The sequence below is a fragment of the Aotus nancymaae genome, unplaced genomic scaffold (assembly GCF_030222135.1).
Source record: "Aotus nancymaae isolate 86718 unplaced genomic scaffold, 86718_ANA_hifiasm-v0.15.2.pri h1tg000020l, whole genome shotgun sequence".
Lineage (NCBI taxonomy): Eukaryota > Metazoa > Chordata > Mammalia > Primates > Aotidae > Aotus > Aotus nancymaae.
Genome location: NW_026988432.1, coordinates 64,478,467 through 64,499,114, shown reverse-complemented (window position 1 = coordinate 64,499,114; position 20,648 = coordinate 64,478,467). Strand labels below are relative to the sequence as shown.

Below are 20,648 nucleotides of genomic sequence, written 5' to 3'. Positions count from 1 at the left end.
AGAGAGCCTGGAGAAGAGCTGCTGCAGAGGTATAAGTAGGGAAACACAGTAATAAACCACACAGGGTACCTTCTAGAATAGTAAATGCATAGTAGTGTCGCCAGTGGCTGCTACCTACTAGGAAACCCGATATTCTGGAATTGAGAAGGGCTTCGCAGATTATCTAGTTCAGTTTTCTCAACTTACAAATGAGGAGACTAGGGCCCAGAGAAGTTCAGAATCACAAAGTCAGTTAAAATACAGATCTAGGAATTCCACACCTAAATTTAGTGTTCTAACCAAACAATGTGGTGATTACCTATCAATAACACTCTGACAATTTATCTATGATTAATATTATGCTTTAACTTTTCTGCTTAAAAACACTACCTTTCAAATTTAGACTTGAATTTTGGCAAAAAACCCTGGACAATTAGAAGTTTTAAGAATTTCTATGAAATGTGATAGTTTGTACAAGACTGCTCAAATCTAAAGATAATAGCAAGTTTTGTATTTATGAGCATGGCTAATTTGTCTGACAAAGAACATACTCTGTTTTTCAGAAAAAGCAAATCCAAAAGTGATACATGCTGCAAAAACAACCCTTTTAAGATTATTATCTAGTAAATAACCATGTAAATCTGACATGACTTATTGGCATTTAGTCTAAAGTTGTATCCAGGCCATATGTTGCCAAAGGCCATCTCTTCAATGAATAATTTATAACATAACCTTAGTGACTACTGAGAGACCAAGGTAGAATAATGAATTAATATAGCAGAAACAGATCCTTGGAGGATTAGTTGACATTTAGCTAGGGTCATAAGGGCAACTGGATTAGTAGTTTCAGGCTATTTTTCACAGAGAACTTGCCAGATGACCAAAAAAAAAAAAAACAAAATATTCCCAGAATTTAAAATAAACCTCTTCCAAATGTGTAGTTTGGATGTCCAGGCATGGAAGGGCCTATTGTTGCTTAGGACTTATACTGGGTCATATGTTTTAAAAAAATACAAACTATTGGTGCCAAAAATAAGTTATCTACATAAACATTGAGGAAGGGAATGGATGAAGAACATCTAGGAAAGGCCGGGCACAGTGGTTCAACATGTCTGTAATCCCAGCACTTTGGGAGGCGGAGGTGGACGGATCACGAGCCCAGGAGATCGAGACCATCTTGGCCAACATGGTGAAACCCCATCACTACTAAAAATATAAAATTTAGCTGGGCATGGTAGCGCACGCCTGTGTAGTCCCACCTACTTGAGAGGCTGAGGCAGGAGAACTGCTTGAACCAGGAGGTGGAGGTTGCAGTGAGCTGAGATCATGCCACTGCACTCCAGTGTAGCAAAAGAGCAAGACTCCATCTTTAAAAAAAAAAAAGAAAGAAAGAAAAAAGAACATCCAGAAAAAAATTCTGAAAGGTAAGGCACAAGATAAAGAGGAAGAAAAAAGGAAATATGAAGGGAAAAAGGAAATAAAGAGATAAATAGGTAAAGAAGGGTAAAGAAAAGAGAGGCAGAGAGGAATGGAATGAAAATAAAAAATGAACATAGGAATAAAATGATGGGTAAAAAAAGAGCAAAAGAGATAAAGGGCATGTGGCAAGTGGGGAAAAAGAGTTGTAATGATGCGAGACCAATGACCACAGATGTGCACAGCTGTGACAGACCAACAGTTTGTCTTGGGGTTTGACTAAAACAGAAGCATAAATGGAGGGAGAGGCAGAAAAGGTGTAGATGCATGGATCTGTATTGGGATATTAACTCACCCTGAAATATTGCTGTTATCTAAGGTTTTACCTTTATCCTTGATATTCCTTCTTCTCATTCTACAAAAACTCTGAGGAGCCTCCTCCAAACCTATGGCTTCAGCTCCAGAAATGTCAATGACTTGCAGACTATGGAAATTATTATTTCTAGTCCACAGCAGCACATTCAACTTCCCAGTGAACATCTCCATTTAATTTTAGAGGAGTGCTGAACTTAAAATGTGCAAAGCTAAACTCTCCATTTTTACTGTCCCCACCCCCTATTTTCTAGTTCCTATGTTCCACATTTTGGTGAATAGAAATATCTACACTAACTTGCCCAAACCGGGAACTACTGTAAGTTCTTTCTATATTGTCTGTTTTCTCTCCAAATGGCTACTAAAATTTAATTCTTACCTATTTCTAAAGTTGCCTCTTCTCTTCATTCTACTTGGTCTTCCTGATCTGAGCTCTCTCCCCTCCTCACTGTGTCCAATCCTAACAACAGAGTTATATTTCTAAAAATGAGATCATGTTACTACCTGCTCAAAGGCCATCAACAGTCTCAGGCCCAAGGCCGACCTCCTTCCATGACCAGATTGGACTTTCTAGTACTCTCTCTGCCAACCTCTCCATCTTTACCTTCTACCATCCATGAACTCACTCCCACTGCATGACTACAACTGTTTTGAAACTATACAGAAAAGGAACAAGACCTACATATTTCCTCTATTTGGAAAAATTTATGCCATCAATTCTTATTTATCTGTATTTTTGTATTGATTTTTACATAAATCAAAGATTTTATTATTAAGCAAGATTTTACTTGTTTCCACAAAACAAGACACTACATATGTTTCAAGTATGGGAGGTGAAGATCACTTATCTCTTCCCCCAGACTATCCCTTGGCTCTTGTAACATACAACTGTGTTTGTTTGTTTTTTGAGACAGGGTCTTGCTCTGTTCCCCAGGCTGGAGGAAAGTGGAGTGATCACAGCTCAAGTGATCCTCCCATCTCAGCCTCCCCAGTAGCTGGGACTACAGGTGTGTGCCACCGCGCCCAGCTAATTTTCGTATTTACTGTAGAGACAGGGTTTTGCCATGTTGCCCAGGCTGGTCTTGAACTTCTGGGCTCAAGTGATCAAATGATTCACCTGCACCTGCCTCCCAAAGTGCTGGGATTACAGGCATTGGCCGCAGTTCCAGCCACACACAGCTTGCTCTCCAATTTGTTCTCGTACGCACTTCTCCACCTCCCAAAGTGCTGAGATTACAGGTGTTAGCTGCAGTGCCCAGAGCTACAGAGAACACACAACTTGCTCTATGATTTGTTCTCATAGAGCTGCTCTGCACATCTCTGTCGGGCTATTCTTGCGCATTCTCTTTCTCCTGGATGTTGTGCTGATTACTTGCCCTAGCATGATGCCTGCATGTACACAGGCCCCATAAGTTCTGTCGTCATCATCATTATCCTCACTATAATAAGAAGGAAAGTCTTCTCATGTCCTTGTGATTACCAAATGTCTTAATATGTTGGAAATCAGTACTAAACATTTCCTGGTGAATACATGGCTTTTAAGATTTTGCAGAGCTTTATCTACCACTGTGTGGGAAAACACAGGATGCTTACGTAATTCTGGCATGCTATGCTTTGCATATTCACACAGCATCATAGCCATTTACTCTAAATTTTTGTCCCATAACCTTCCATGCCACATGATGAAAAATGTTAACAATCACAGACTCACAGATGTGTCTAGGTTATCAAAACCAGCTCAGTAACTGAGTATTTTCACACACATGAAACATTTCAGAAAACAATGGGATATAACTGTATTTTTGGCAACAGCTAGGAGCTCACCTTTTCTTCATTACCAACACAACTCCAAGAAATATAATAACGAACAGCAAGATGCCCGCAATGACTCCAGCGATTTTAACTGTATGGTCTGTCTGTTTCTCAGGTTCTGGGACTGGTTTTGGAGTGGCAGCACCTGAAGATGAAAGGAAATGAAAAAGGAGAGAAAGTAGGTAAGAGAGAATAAAGAAGTCACATTTTTAAAAATTTTGCTGCATTTAACAGAGTAATAAGACTTATCAGAGCCAGCAGACAGACAAGCTTTGATTTTTTTAAACAGCTTTCATATGCACTGAAAGGAGCATAATTGTTCATGTTGTTCTTCAACATTTTACTAAACCATAACACAAGCTGGATAGCACATCCACGCCTCACCCTTTTCTAACAGACTCTTCTCAAACAGTTTTTTAAAAAAATATATTTTATTATCTCTATTGGCTCCTGCTCTTTCTGTCATTTAAAAACTTACTAACACCACAATAGCTATCCCTAAGCCTTTATCCAAATTTGACTTGCTGGAATATTTTCTTCAATTATTTTTCATAAATGAAGCAGTAATTCCATAACATATTAGTCCAAACACCTGGAAAACTGAGATAAGCTCATTTGCCGCGCATTTTACTAGCAATTTTTTTTAACACAATAGAGGCTTTCCCCCTGCCTTTGGAAATCTAAATCTAGGTCACATCTGGTAGGCAAAAGACTCCTTCTAAGCAATTTATTCACAAAGTGGGAAGCTGCTAATGATCACACCACTGGCACCCACATTTAATATCTGTTTAAATGAGATAACCAGGGTCTTACAGTGGTGGTGGCTGCCTTAGCTCCCCTTTCTCATGTCTAAAACATGAAACATGTTTGTCCTGTTTACTGTATAATGTGATGGAATGTCAAATCCATGTCTGATGAAATACACGTTTCCTCAGCTAAGTGCATTCATGATGAAACATATTAGGAATGTAATATTCAATTCCCTAAAAAGACTCTTTTTTAAAAGGGCTTGTACTTCTTAAATCAGAATGTGATAATGCTCTGATCCATCACACCACCCTTACTAGGTGACAAGTCATTCTGAAAGTAGAAACTTCATGTCCAAATTTTCCTACTTAGAATTTTCTTTTTGTGTTGGTAAAAAATGTAATTAAAATGGTGTGTTTGTAAACCAGCTCTTTCTACTTTATGTCCAAATTTTCCACCTTAGAGTTTTCTTTTTGTGTCAGTAAAAATGTAATTAAAATGGAGTGTTTGTAAACCAGCTCTTTCAACCTTGTTACGGGGTTTTCCACTCATGCATCACCTGACTCATGAAAACCTTAGCTGTCACTACGTCTGCGCCCTTGCGCAAGGCAGACCAAGACCAGGCGGACAAACTCCAAAATGACTCATCACTGAGAAAGGGAGTGCTGGGCATCACCTTCCATCTGTTCTGTTGTTGTCGTTGTTGTCTCCTTTAGGAATATGTAAATAATGTTTATTTTCAAAGTTATTTCTATTAAGATTTTAAACATGAGGCTCTGCCTCCTGAACATGGCTATAGTCATTAGACTGACCCCAGGAAGTAAGTCAAGGTCAGGGGAGAAAAGAGTCAGAAGATCATCAGTGTTTCCATGACAAAGCATATTCTAATCATTTGACAGCAGCAATGACAGCAGCCATGATGCAAAAAGCACACTTTATGAAATAAAAACCCTTCTGAAGAAGGCTCTACAGGCCAATTTTATTTCTGACAACGTCAAAAGGAAGTCAATGAATATCCCTCAAACTAGCTGTCCAGTTAAATCTTTTTTTTTTTTTTATGAAAATTAGCCAGGCATGATGGTGGGTGCTTGTAATCCCACAGTTAAATCTTTAAGGTATTAATGTTAATTATCCTTTAGGGTAATTACATCTGAATATACCACTCCAATATTCTACTGGAACATATCATCAGGTGGTCGACTGGAAGAAAATTGTTACATTAAATAAATTGCTAGGAAAAACCTAAAGATAAAACGTATATGTGGATTAAAAAAATTTTTTTTAAGTTAAAAAAGCAATCCAAAGAAAAAGAAGGAACATTTGAAATTCACAAAATTGTACAAAGTCTAATGTTTTTCCATTTTGATTTTGTGTCCAATTAAAACAAATTTTTAAAATAAAATAAAATTGGTTTTATTCTTCCAAGGGTTGACATACTGGAAGCCATTCTATTTATTTCACTAGTTATAGATAGCTGGTTATCCATGTATATTTCCTAAATAAATGAGTTAAAGTATGTTTTGTAACTAAATTACATCAGTAAATGCAACACTTGGGGGAAAAAAACTTCAGAAAAACTTATTTAACTTAAGACATTTTAATATAAAAAAAGCACAGATGTAATGCATACATTGTGAACACTCAGTAGAGGAGGGCCTGGCTCTGCGGGAACTGGTGAATGGCTCTATTCTGCTTTGGGCCAAGGAGGAGTGGTTACCTGCAGCCTTTTGTCCACTTTAGGAAGCAGCATGCACATTGCTATGCAGCTTATGTACACTCATATTACATTCCTTAGCACTGACTTTTAACTCATTTCACATTGCAGGTCAAGAAAATGAAATGTTCTATCTTGGCCTGACATAGTTGCAACGTGATGATGGTAGCAATCATGTTAAACAGGACACTGACTCAGAAAAGGTGGGAGGGCTGCCTGGGACTGGCCATCGGGTGGATTCTAGTGTTTGGGTTTAGGACTCTACAGAAGCATCAGTAAACACAAACAGCCCTCCGATAACCTGATGGGTGGGTGTCACTGACTCCAGGCCCCCTGCCCAGGAAGTTCCTGCCTTCCTGCCTGTGCCTTGCCCCTCTATCCCTGCCTGAAATGAATATCTTTAGGCTCTCCTTAGACAGGATACTCCTCTCTCCCCTTTTATTGCTTTGGGAACATGTGGTTCTGGTTATGACCTGTCAGCAGGCCTTGGACAGGGGATAATTTCGACAGAGTATGGTTGCAACTGATGGTTGTTTATTTTTCCTCACCCAAATCTATGAATTTAACAGTATAATTTACAAACTGCTTGGCAAAAGTGTTGTTTTCATTCTATTTCCCCCTCTGTCTTGTTATTTCCTTGCCAGGTTTCTAATGGTATAAACTTTTTTCTTTTTTGTATAAATTATAATCATTTATTAAAAGGCATTTTCTCTTCTTGTGTGCATTCTGTTAGGACAGTGGTGTGCATTTAATTCCTTTTGAAGAGAATAAACTTAGATGTGTCCATTTATCTGTGGAGATTATCCAGGCCTGCTACTATATTATATTCATTACACTGATGAATAAGCTACACATTACAGAGAGGCTGAAAGACTGCTAGAATCATATAGCATAACCCTCACAGATGCCCACTCTACTGACTCCTAGTGATAGCTCTGGTTATTGTTTTTATGATGGCCAAGAAAATGAAAAAGAGTGGTATTTCAGCCAAATGGTATTGCTTAAGATTTCAGATATGACATCTAGCATGTAAGAAAAACTCAAAAGAAATAGAATGATTATCCAATGCAGTATTTAGCTGGTTTTCAACTTGGCAGAAAACAATCCACTTTGGCCCAGTGTTCAATGTTAAATTAAATAATAGCAGCAAGCCAGGCCGAGAACACGATGTACTCAGCCACTGGCTTGCGGTCTGGGCCCAATTTTGACTACTGAACTGGCTGCACAAATTTTCCCAGAAGATCCAAGGGTACAAGCCCAGAAGGCCATGAAGGCTGTCAGTGATGTCCAGAGCTACTGACTATGCTGCCCACAGCATGGGCTGGTTTCACCTAGAGTGACTGGGAAGCCTTCCCAAAAGGAGGGGAGTGGCAGGATCAGGAAGGGCCTTGGGGACAGCTTGGCTGCAGAACTCTGCACAGTGGTGACTAGTGCAAGGCTGACCTTGAATGTGGAGGAAAAAATCCAGCAATATTCTTAATTTATTCAACAAGCGTTTATTGAGTACCTAACTGCATGCCAAGCACTGTTTAAGGAATACAGTGGTGAGCAGATGGACAAAGCAAAAACTTCTGTCCTCTTGGAACTTAAATCCTTGTGGGGAAGACAGACACCAATGTAAACCAATACCGTAGGCAGTGTCTCGCTGGGCTAGCTCTAGAGAAACATCAAGGGGAGTGGGCTGGTGGGTAAGGGCAAGGCAGCTGCTGGGATGGGAGACTGGAGAAGGAATTACTAAGAAAATAACATTTGAACAGAGACCTGAAAAAGGAAGTGGAGTGGGAGAGGCTGACACCCAGGGAGGAGGAAAGGGGGAAAGGTGCAAATGAGACTGAAACCCTGAGTGTAACTGGAATGCAGTGAACTGTGGAGAAGGTGAAGCATAATTTTGGGGTAGGGACACCACCTTGGATTGCTGGAAGGACTCTCTCTGCTTGAGAAGCCATGGGAGGATTCTGAGCAGAAAAGGGACTTGATTTGGTTTATATTCAACAATACTATCCCAGCAGCCATGTGTACTGCAGGCTGTAGCAAGCCATGGTGGAGACAGAGACCTCAGTTATGAGGCTATTATGAAGATTCAGGGAAGACAATTATGGTTTGGAGTGAGAAGACAGCAACGCAGGTGGCAAGATGCTGTCCAACTTGAGACATGCTGTGACGGTCCAGCCATCAGTTTTGCCGAGGAACTGGATGTCAAGTGTGTTAGGATAAAAACCAGGTCTCTGGCAGGAGTCACTGGAGAGACGCAGCTGTCACTGACTGACAGGGAGAGACTGTGGGAGGAGCAGATTTGGAAGGGTGGGTGGGCAGACCAAGAGTTTAGTTTTGGACCAATGAGGTTTGAGATACTAGATGTCCAAAAGAGATAGGAAGTAGGCACTTGGATGGATATACAGGGGAGAGACCCGGATATAGAACATAAATTTGGGGTTGTCATCAAAAAGATGGCGATTACAGTCATGAGTCAGCCTGGGAGCACTTAACAAGTGAGCAGGGGAAACAAGCGTGGGTCAAGGAGGACAGAAATCAGCCAGGAGGAGGAGGAGGATGTCCAGGTGAATACAGACACAAGGAACATCCCACATGGAGCAGCCAGAGAGGAAGAAAGGAATCACGAGACAGTCTTTTACTTCTTAAGATGGGAGAAATGACAGCATCTCTGAATGCGAATGCTAATGATACAACAGAGAGGGGAAGTTGATGATGCAGGAGGGAAAGGAGCTGCCTGCCGGAGGGAAGGTCTGGCAGAGGTGGGAGGTGGGACCAGTACACAGAACCAGGAGGGCTGATGTTTCACCCAGAAGAACAGCAGAAAGCCATGCATGCAGCAGCACACAGGCTCTCAGGGAAGCACTTGTGCCGGTCTGGGAGTGGAGCATTTGAACGATCTCTTCTGGTGGCTTCATTTTCCCAGGGAAAAATGAAGCAAGATGAGAGGAAACTGGGGACCACAGTGGAGGTATGAGAAATCTGAGGCCAAGAAGTGTTGAAGTTGTCTAGAAGAGGGAAGGGAGGGATGTCCCAGGCTGGGCATGGGTGGGATTTGACAGTAGCCTTTTAGGAGTTCTAAGGACACAGAAAATAGGGTTGGACAGACTGGGAAGGGGGCTAAGGTGGGCCAGTGGGAGCAATCCTCATGACCTCAAGCCAACAGTGAGGGTGGGAAGTGGGGCTGTGGGTGTATCCAGGAGCATGCGGAGGGCTGGGCCCTCTATTCACTCCTCCTAGCTAGGATAAAGAAGGAGAAGAGGAGAAAACAAACAAACAAATGGTAGGGAGTGATCCCTACTCAGACTTACATCCCAAAGGTGGGGAGGGGAGTGACCAGAGATATAGAAGCATCCCTGCGACACTCAGACGTTCCCTTTAAATATAAGGCACGCAGCTGTGGACATAGGCTAGGCAGTCCTGTTCATATGCTGTAGCTAATCTTGGCTTCCACAGCCTCTGAATTAACAACCCCTTATTTAGTACTTTTTGTGCTCGAGGTACTGGAACCAGGCTCTGCAGGGGAATTAGAGTTGAGTATGAGCCTCTTGCTTCAGGGAGTTGACCACAGTAAATAAGGCAAGAAGCCTTAAGTGTCAGAGGTGAGCTACAAAGCCCAGCTGCCAAGAGTGGAGGGAGATGAGGAAGGGCTCCTTGTCAGAGGCTGCAACAATGAAGGGCTGGAAGGAGAGGGAGGGTTTCAATGCTGGATGGGAAGAGTGCCTTATAAGCCAGAACAAAGAGGCCTCTAGGGTCACACACTGGCTTCATGAGCAGGATCTGGGGAGAGGTTGGGAGTGGTTTGGGAGAGGGTTTGGAACTGAGGCTTTATGGTGGGATGGGTATTGCTCACTGGGTACAACAGCCTGGACTAAATTTAATAAATAACCACAAAGAATAACAGGGTGGTGCCTTGAAAACAACTGGGCAGCAATATACAGGCTCACTGAAGAAGGGAAGGGAAGGAAGTCGGGAAGCCATGGGGAAGCTACTGCCCCACCCAAGCCCGGAGCCTCCCCTGCCCGAACTGGAGGGTGGCTGAAATGAACAGGACACAAGACACTCACAGAGGTACAGTCAGCTGTGTACAGGTGACAACACCCACAATGGCTCTGGGACTACATGGCCAGCCTCCTGCTGGGGCTGTGTGTTGGGTTCAATATCTGAATTGAACCTGAAAAACCCCATCACACAACATGCAAAAGGTTTTAGTGGCAAACCAAATACCACAATGTCACTCTTGGTATTTGGGGGAGAAAGAGGAAAAAAGGGGCTAAGGACAGTAACAACAGGAACTGCTGAAAAGAAACGCTGAGGAGATTGAAAAATCTTGAGACGACATAGGGAGAAAAGCTAAAAGAAGAAAAACAAACGGAAGCAGTGGAAATATGTAAAAGTATTGTTTCTTCAAGTGTGTTCAAAGAGCACTGGTCCCAAAAGATAATCTAAAATTTAAATTGAGTACTTAATCACTTTGTGCTAGCATTTCTATGACTTTTATGGAGTAGAGACTCTATTTTAATTAATTTACATTTTGTGTGTGTGTGTGTGTGTGTGTGTGTGTGTATGAACCTATGCCAAGGTAAATTTCTATACTTTCTCTTAAAAATAGCGACATCCTTGTTTTAAAGATCACTGTGAGACAGTTCATTCGGGTCTTGCTGCCCAGAGAAGTAAAATCCCTTGCAGCCTTGTTGAGTTTTTTTTCAGCTGTTCCTTCTTTACATTATACATAATCGCGAACACCTCCTAGATTTTTCATTTAAATTACATATCATTGTTTTTCTTCTGGGAATGTGAAGTCAATTACACTCCTGGAATAATCTACAATCACACTTTGTGTATCCTTTGTAACCTGATTGTGCTTTTGAATTTATAACTCTTCCTCTGTCCCTAATTTCCACTGTAGGGCAAACAGCATATACAACATACAAGTAATAATCGGGAACATAATTTTTCATATAAAACTGTGATACTGGATTCTTTGATATATATGTTCTCTAAAAAAATCAATCTACTTTTTTATTTTTATCCTAATTTCATGACAGTTACTGCTCTCATTTATTGACTGGCTGACACCCTATGGAAAAGATGATCTATCAGAGTCTTATTACTTACCATCTGGACACTAAAAGTCCACAAGAATTATTACTGTTCTTACCATTTTGATGAAATAGTTTTATTTTTTCCATTTGAATTTCTCAAATCATTATCAAGTAATAAAATAGGGAAACAAATTGTCAATAATAAGCTATCAACTGTGTGCACTTTGAACATAAAGTGAATAATCAAGAAAGGAAGTGGGGGTGGCTGCTTCTGAAATAGATGATTCTTGAGGATGACATAATTCAGAATGGAAGTTTCCAACCATTCACTTGAAACTAAACTCTGAAGGAATTAAGATGGAAACCTACTGTCCCTCAAATTTTCTTCCAGATTTGTATTTTAGGTCATAGTCTAGATCTCATGTTTACCTCTTAACATTTTCTTCCTGTGGGAGACAGGATCACCACAGCTAAAAGCCCCTTAGAGCTTTTCCTGCTGCCTGAAATTTGCCATTCACCATCTCATCAAAAAGTACGTATACCTAGTCTATTTTGTATGCTTGCTAGAAGTATCAATATTTCTGAGGTTCAAAAAATGTAGAGCCTAACAAATTGCATGAGATGTATGACATGTCTTTCACAGGACCTAAGAGCTACACACACAAAAGGTGGCCTTTTAGAATTGTGATGAGGACTCACAGAGTCTTAAGAGAGAGTGAAAGTCATGTACTCTCTAGACTCTCATTTAGTAAACACACAATGTCTCCTCAAGCAATAAAGGGCTTTAATAAATATGGCTCAGAGGGTCTCCAATCATAGGAAGTTTAAAACTCAGGCTGGGCCAAAGAATCATTTGGAGAGCTTTTGAAACGTGCAGATGGCTGGGTTCCCCATGGATTCTGGATCAAAGGTCTGAGGTAGGACCTGGGAATCTATTTAACACCTTTGGGGATTCCCTACACAACATGAAGAAAACCCCACTCTAGAACCATGGCTCCAAATTATGAGTGGGGAAGTTTTTCAGACTATGGCAAAATGAGAAAAAAAATGTAATTGTGTTACTATTTTTAAAACATCTCCTGATATAATAATATCTTACTTTCTCAGCAATCCAATTTCCATCATTGCACTATTTGAAAAGATCCTTTTATATAATGAAGAGGCAAGCCTGGTGGAATCAAATCCTAGTTTACAACTAGCCACAGTATGTAGAGATTGGAAGACACTGTGAATTGTAAAGGAATTTAACATGTATTGATCAACTGCCTGTTGCTACTAAATTAGATAGGAAGGAAGAAAGCTAACCTTTTTGAAGACCTACTTTATATGCTGGGTACCTTATATACTTTTTATTTAATATTATTCCATGAAGTATAATTAATAACATTCTACAAATGAGGAAACTGAAGCAACAGAAGCCATCAGGATAAACTGCTTGTCCTAACCTCAGTGAAAGAGAAGGAATGCAGCTACACTCTGAACCCAGAGTGTCTGACTGTGAAGGCTACTCCTATTTCATTGCACTACAGCATCCCCCAAAATAATACAGAAAACTCGAGTGATTATTGCTCATGCTATGGAATACAAGATTCAAGTTTAAAGTGATCTTGGTCAGTTGTAAAGAGGAGAGCCTAACAAAATAATGAAAAAGAAAAGTGCAGAACAATGCAATAAAGAACTAATAATTCTGAAAGAAAAACAAGAGGACAAAGGACTTCCTGGCCAAAGTGCAGAAAAGAAAGATCTGGTAATATGATCAATACAATTCTGAAATGTGCTAGAGTAATGGCATGCACATAATCCTGGAGCATGATATACTAGTCATCATGTGGATGATGAAAAGGAATCAAAGAAAACATAAATGATTGACAAGGCAGAAAGGAAGGACCACAAAGGAGAAAAGGTGCCTGCCACTGGAGCTTCCCAAGAGTAAGGATCCTTTCTTATCACCTTTGCTGTTTAGTGATTAACAGTCTCTTTAACATGGTGGGCACTTGACAAGTCTTTACTGAATGGATACTGTAAAAGATGCAGGAAGCGTTTGTAAAGACAACAATAGCCATGAGAGGTATGTGTACAGATGGAGAAAAATATTTTTGAACATATAAACTTAAAAGCAGGAGTTCAAGTTCTTACACAGAAACGCTGAGAGAGGCTTTCCCCTGTCTATGCACAGTGTAGTCAGTATTTAATAAAAGAGCAAGTAAATGAATTTTGGTTGTATTCAGTTCATAAAACAGGAATAAACTACAAAGGAGGTTTATTCTGCCCTTGGGTTAAAGAATAATCACCTGGCACGAGACAGGTTAGTTATTACTGTCCTTCCCAATCTCTAACAAGTCTAAAAATGCTTTATTTTTCTTTTCTTCATTCTCACTGCCATGACCCTGGTCTATTTCTCTTCTGGATTTTTATACCTGACTCCAAAGTAGCCACCTTAGCTAGTGTCTTTGACATACTGCAGCCGTATGGATCATCCTAATAGTTCCAATCAAGTCACTCTTTCATTAAAAAAAACAAAACCCAAGAGCTTCTAAATGATTTCAAAAGGCCTTCCATGAGATAACTCCAACCACCTTTCCTAATATTATACCACCCTTCTTTCTGAAATAAACCAAATTGAAATGCCCAATTTCCCCATACCTTCAATATTTCCCTTCCCAAGGCCTTTGCTCCTGCTGCATAGGAGCTTTCCCTACTCAATTTGTGTAGGTTCAAATCCTACCCATCTTCAAAGGCCACACATCCCAAATACTGCTCCTAATTGCTTTGCAGAAAAGTATTCTCTCTCCTCCTGAACTTCTAGAGCACCTTGCTTCACCCCTCTTGCACAGAACTTACTATTTCAACCTTGAATTCAGTTATTTTGGTAAATCCTTTATGTCATATACTAAACACAAATTCCTTGAAACAAAATTAGTCTTACTCATCATTGTGGCTCTCACATGACATGGCTCATATCTTATCATGTGTCCACAGTACATGTGACAGCATGTTTGCTCAATCAAAGATATCTCAGGATAAAGCTCACTTTAATTTTCCTGTCTTTCTCATTTGTACTTTTTTTTTTTTTTTTTTTCATTTTAAAGTCCTCAGACATTGGGCAATGGGCATGATGGGAAACAAAAAGGAGGAAAAAGTAGAAGTGAAAAGTAAAGAAAGACAACAGGAAATCTTATTTCATGGTCTCACCTCCACAGATTTCCAATATTTATAGGCGGTTTATTAAGAGAGGCATCTGTGGCTGCCTTTCGATGATCTTACATGAGCAAAAAGACAACATGCTAAGAAAGAAGGAAGATGTCTGAACATGAGCTTCACTGAGGATGCCAAGAGATGGCCAATGTAGAAAAGAAGGATTTTTCTTAGTATGGTGATGACAGATGAAAGCCTACTGTGGTTTGAATGTCCTCTCCAAAATTCATGTTGCAAATTTAGTTGCCATTGTAACAGTCAGCATTAAGAGGTGGAGCCCTTAAGAGGTGACTAAATCATGAGGTCAGAGTTCTCATGAGTGGATTACGGTTGTTATTGTGGGAGTGGGTTTCTGATTGAGTTTGGTCTAATTTCTGCTCTCTGTCTCATGTGCTTGCTCTGCCTTCTGTCATGAGATGACCCTACCAAATACCAGCACAATGCTCTTGGACTTTCCAGTCTTCAGAACCATGAGTCAAATAAACTTTTATTGTTTATAAGTGACCCAATTTGTGGCATTCTGTCATAGCAGCAGAAAACAGACTAAGACAAAATCCTTACCAGAAAATTTGCTGGCCAAACTTTCATCAATGATAAAAAGAGACTAACAGAAGTTCAGAGCATGGAAAGAAATATGAATGGCAAAACGTATTTTCAGCACTCAAAGCTGTGAAATATATATCCATCAATGAGTAGAAAGTTAACTGGGTACATATCAGAGATACATAAAATGAGTATCTGTCAAGAATAAATAAAGTGTTATAAACCCAATACTTGTAATTAAATATAGGTCATTTGTCATGATCCTATGGAATTTGTTTTAGAAATCTTTAGCCAAAATTTCGGCTATATAGTCATTACAATGGTCTGGGGCTCTTCAGAAAGTAAAAAAATAGAGAAATGTCTAATAAGATGCCAGTAGGATTCAAAGTATTAAAAGTAATTTTATATAATAAAATGGCTATTGCATTCCTATGAGCATTTTCTGACTTCTTTGTTACTCATAGAAGGCAGAAATATAAATAATTCCCATTATTAACCCCCTAAATTGGCTAAAAGACACATGTAACTCACTTTGATGTGGTCTTTACCTATGTGCATGTATGTGCATTTGTACATAAACATATACCAATAGCTAAAAAAATTATTCAGACATATAAGGAGAACCCAATGAATTGGTAGTTCAATCACAAAGACTTTTGTCTGGTATCATGTTAACTGTGAAGAGATATAACATACAATCCTGAGTAAAAAAGACAAAATTAAATCACCGTAAGGACAACACCTACACCAAATCTCAGACAAAAGTTGGCATGCCAGTATGTGTTTTGACCAAGACCTCTAACTTGAATATACTATAATTAATAATAAGCCATAATTAATAACTGCATTGTTAACAACCCCAATAAGTAAATTACACATATTAAATTGAACATCAATTACACTGCTCAAGTGATGCATTGCTTGGATATTTACTAGAGTAAATGGAAAAGCTCATCAGAGATACAGATCAATATGCTAAGCAGATGCCATTTATTAACTCCTAGGCAGGTGCCAAGTTTATTTTCAAATAGTTTCTCAGAGATATTTATTCCTTTAAAAAGGAAAAGAGCATGTTGAAGAAAATTCATGGCTAAGACCTACTTCTAAGTAAGGCCTCTCATTCCCTTACAAATAACTTTCTATTTGTCTACTTTCATACCTAGTATCTGAAAGGTATGAAGGTTATTACATGACATAATCTATAATCCATATTAATAGAGTTCTATTAAAGTGCATCCCCTCATGTTCTCTTGAGAACTGATGTTGCTGAAGGATAAACATAAAGAAAGGTGTTCTCATTTAAACTAAGGATACTGAGGGACAAAGAAACCTCCAATGGCCAAGAAAGGGAGCCTGGTGTTCTATTCAGTGTGCTGGATGGCAGGGAAGTACAAAATAGGTTTTGCTCTGTTTTGGGCTATTACTACTTGAAATAAAATAGCTGTATTTGAAAATGTAGTAACTTTTTTCATCAGCATCACCAACACCAGCATTGGTTGTCATTGCCAGCAGCAAGATAACGGCCTGAGTCATGCTGATGCTGCTTATATCCCAAAGACAGGTAAATGGAAAGTATCATCAGTGGGAGATTCATTACAGGTCTTCACATGTGATAGAATAATAAGGTCCCTCTCTTGCTTCGTTGCTCTTGGAGACCACAGCATCCACATGGTGTTCATGAAAATAATACCTTACATACCATCAAGAAATCCATTCATTTTTCCAGAAGTTCAATTTTGAACATCACTGAAGAGCTGAAGTGTTAACTTGGGATTGGCAGTGGCCTGTATTAATTATCGAGTCATCTTGAAAGCCTCATGGGCCATAAGACAATCCTATATTAGAGTAACAACAACAAAGCCACACAAGAAGCACCAGAACTGCTATTTCTACTGCCTTACCTTGGAGCCAGCTTTGTGCTCTACTCTATGTATGTTTTTGCACTTGATGTCTCACCATTATGAGGTAAAGAAATAGTATGCTCCCTGTTTTACAGATATGGAAGCTGAGATGTTGAGAGATCAAGAGATTTGCCCAAGAAGCCTGGACTTGAACCCACTACTTGCTGTGTACATGCTTTCTAAACTGTGTGCATTGGGTTCCAGAGTTCCTGTGTGAACTTCCCTTTTAAAATCACAGTCAGGGAAACTGTTAAGTCCACATTCCTATGTAACATATTGGAAAACTGCCTGAGGAAGTGGGCCATGTGGGTTTGAAAATGATCTGGAGTCTATTCCTGAGGGACACTTTCCCATCATCTGTACCAGCAGGGACAGGAGAAAAAACAAATTCCAGCAGGAAGCTCAGCTTTATCCTAAGTGGCCCACTGCAAGCTTGACATTTTTTTTAAGACTTTTGATCTCTCTAATAAAGCATTCAAATGTTGCATTTTATTCCACAATACATCAATTTTTGACAACAAAAGTTTTTGCATTATTTATCATCAAGGAAAGTGATGCTCTCAAAAGAGGCACCATGCTTGGCCTTGCAGCTTCATGGAGCCCTGGCTTTCCAGCCAACAAGCATTTGAGATGGGACAGCAGCTGGACAAGGGCTCTTGCTCAACAGTTCAACCATGGAGAGTGACCTCTCCGGCCCTCTTCCTAAGGACAATCTCCCCAGACAGAGGTTATTTAAAGAATATAGGGTAGCTAAGCTGGAAAAGCCTTGACTTGAGAATCAGAAATGAAAGCCAAATCCAAGATCCCCTCACATTAAAAACAACAATGGCAATTCTAAGAGTAGAAAAGTAGTATGTGCATGTTGTGGCTTGGGGAGGCAGGCAATATTTTTAGCATGCTAGAATCTTAGAAGTCAATTTTATTTTATTTTTTTCTTTTTGAGACAGAGTTTCACTCTTGTTGCCCAGTCTGGAGTGCAATGGTGCAATCTTGGCTCACGGAAACCTCCACCTCCCAGGTTCAAGTGATTCTCCTGCCTCCCAAGTAGCTGGGATTACAGGCATGTGCCACCATTCCCAGTTAATTTTGTATTTTCAGTAGAGGCAGGGTTTCTCCATGTTGGTCAGTCTGGTCTCAAACTCCTGACCTCAGGTGATCCACCCACCTTGGCCTCCCAAAATACTGGGATTACAGGTGTGAGGCATCGAGCCTGACCAGAAGTTAATTTTTAAAAGACTTTAGGCCTCACTCTCAGCCCACTGAAGACATGGAAGAACGTGTTTCAACATCGATGCTGCTGAAAAGGTCAGTGAAGTTCACCTGCTCTAAGGACTGTGCTTTTTCTCCTTTCATTCACTGGCCTGAATTCTCCCTTGATTCTTTGACAAGGTTGGTGGAAGTATTTAAAACAAGAATCCTTTCTTCCAAAAGGGGTGTTGTTTATTCTAAATGTATCCTTGATACTTTCTCGATCTGTTGCCTCCTCTACATCCTGCTGTCTTATGATGATGAAAAACATTCTGACTTCCTTCCCATTCTGAATGGATCTAATATATTGGATCACAACCATAAATATTTTCAAACAACTCTTGCAAATACTAGGCATTTTATAATAATTTTAATCTTAAAGTATTTATTTACAAGACAGCCTAAATCAAAGTCAACCACAACATTAATCACATAGCAGTATAACACAGCCCTTTGCCTACAGATGCTAATGGACATCACTGGGATCTTTAGACTTAAAGCTGTCAGGCTGAATTTTGATTCCTTGTATTTTAAATTGTAATAATAATTTTCTAAAAGAAATGAAAATCAAAATATCACAACTGGTGTCTATCAACAGTATAGCCGGTGAACAGCAATTATGTGTCTAGTTAGTTACCGGAGTAAAGAGAAAGAACTAGTGACACAGATGCTGCCATTCAGTTTTGATAATACTTAAGAAACATTCAGGCCTTTCTCATTTGTATTAATATCAAGAATAAACTAGTTGAATTTTACTTAAAAACTGAAATATGTCCTTATCCAAAAGGCAAGAACAATTTAACTATCAATATAAATTTTTTCATGCAAAAATCTTCAAGTGTTTTTTAAACTACAAGTACTTTCTTTTTCACAGTTTTTTTTTTTTTCTATTTTTTTATTAGGTATCTTCTACCAAACTCTTGGCTAATTTTGAGCTCAAAACTTTCCTTTCAGTATTCTTTTTAGATATGCAAATTAATATCAAAATTAAAAGGTAGGTTTCCTAAAATATAAAATTTCAATATATGTTGTTGACGCCAGAAAGCTCTATGCCTTAAGCAAACAAAAGGCAGTATAAAATATTGTTTTGTTTTCCTTTATCACACTGCTGATAGAAAGGAAAAACACAAAACAATATCAAAAAATTAAACTGTTCTTATACATTGAAAATATTTTACACAGAAATTATTGGCCAGGCGCAGTGGCTCACGCCTGTAATCCCAGCACTTTGGAAGGCCAAGGTGGGCGGATAACGAGGTCAGGAGTTCAAGACCAGCCTGACCAACATGGTGAAACCCCATCTCTACTAAATATACAAAAATTAACCAAGCATGGTGGTACATGGCTATAGTTTCAGCTACTCAGGAGGCTGAGGCGGGAGACACTTGAACCTGGGAGGCAGAGGTTGCAGTAAGCTGAGATCACACCACTGCACTCTACCCTGGGCAACAAGAGCAAGATTCCATCTCAAAAAAAAAAAAAAAATCTTAAGTTTACATAATAAAAATGGAAAACACTGGGAGGCCAAGGCAGGCAGATCACAAGGTCAGGAGTTCGAGACCATCCTGGCCAACATGGTGAAACCCCATCTCTACTAAAAATACAAAAAGTAGCTGGGAGTGGTGGTGCATGCCTTATTCCCAGCTACTCTGGAGGTTAAGGCAGGATAACTGCTTGAACCTGGGAGGCAGAAGTTGCAGTGAGCCTAGATCGTGCCATTGCACTCCAGTCTGGGAGACAGAGTGAGACTTTGTCTCAAAAACTAATAATAATAATAATAATAATAATAAATAAACTTGGAAAACAATTTCAGTGCAATATATAGATTTTAAAATATATTATTTCTGAAACGAAATACTTGACATTTGACTCAGTATTTCATTCCAAAAAATGATAAGAAAAAAGGGACAGCATCCCCCATGGTATGCCTGTATCCTCTCACCATTTTCTTGTAGCTATACTGTTTTATAGATGAAACTGCCACAGCAAAATGACAAATATAACACATAAAAGAACAAAAAAGGGCAATAAATCAACAGTGACACTATAGCCCATTAAAATGCAGTCAGCTGGTATTGCAGTAAGAATAAAATTTTACCCTCATTTTACATTCTTTCTAGCTAGAGAGGAAATTTCAGAATCCTCAAGCAGCCCTTGAAAGAGAGGCTGAAAATCCAACCAAATTCTCCTCACGCCAACCCTTTATATTAACTTCCATAGCCAAAACACACAGCACATATCCCCCTCTGCCATTTAATATGAAATGCCCATAACAGTGTATATGAATTGTTAATCATCTATATTTACAGAATACTGCATGACAAAAAATAAGATACTAGTTAGTTGGAAAATGGTAGTTTTAAATTAGCCACTACTTTCAATCAGTTGGTTATCTGCTTAAATGAAGAGTTTAGTCATTTTTTATTTACAAAGAAACCTAAATTTTATTCCCTCAATTTTTATCCAAAATTCTCTCAAAAGGTTAAATTGAAGCTTCTGACACTAAAAATGACTCTGGTATCATATAGATAGTATGAGATAGTATGTTTTCAAGTGCAACTGCGTATGTGTAACTTAGTTCATTACCCACTTACCGTTATTATAACTAGTTTAAGATGTTGGTAAGCTCATGGAAGTGGAGTATTTTATTGTACTGTTATACAGCTAGACTCTGAGTGCTGTTCA

At 39.2% G+C, this 20,648-nt stretch overlaps 1 protein-coding gene across 8 annotated transcripts in view; it reads right to left on the bottom strand.

Annotated features, from left to right (window-relative positions):
• The window catches only part of PTPRM (protein tyrosine phosphatase receptor type M), an 849,557-nt gene that overhangs the window by 254,512 nt on the left and 574,397 nt on the right, over positions 1-20,648 (bottom strand). For all 8 annotated transcript variants that reach the window (XM_012446821.3, XM_012446813.3, XM_064379418.1 and 5 more), the window contains one exon: positions 3,592-3,724. In XM_012446821.3, the coding sequence (XP_012302244.1) occupies positions 3,592-3,724 (133 nt within the window). The remainder of the gene's footprint in view (positions 1-3,591; positions 3,725-20,648) is intronic.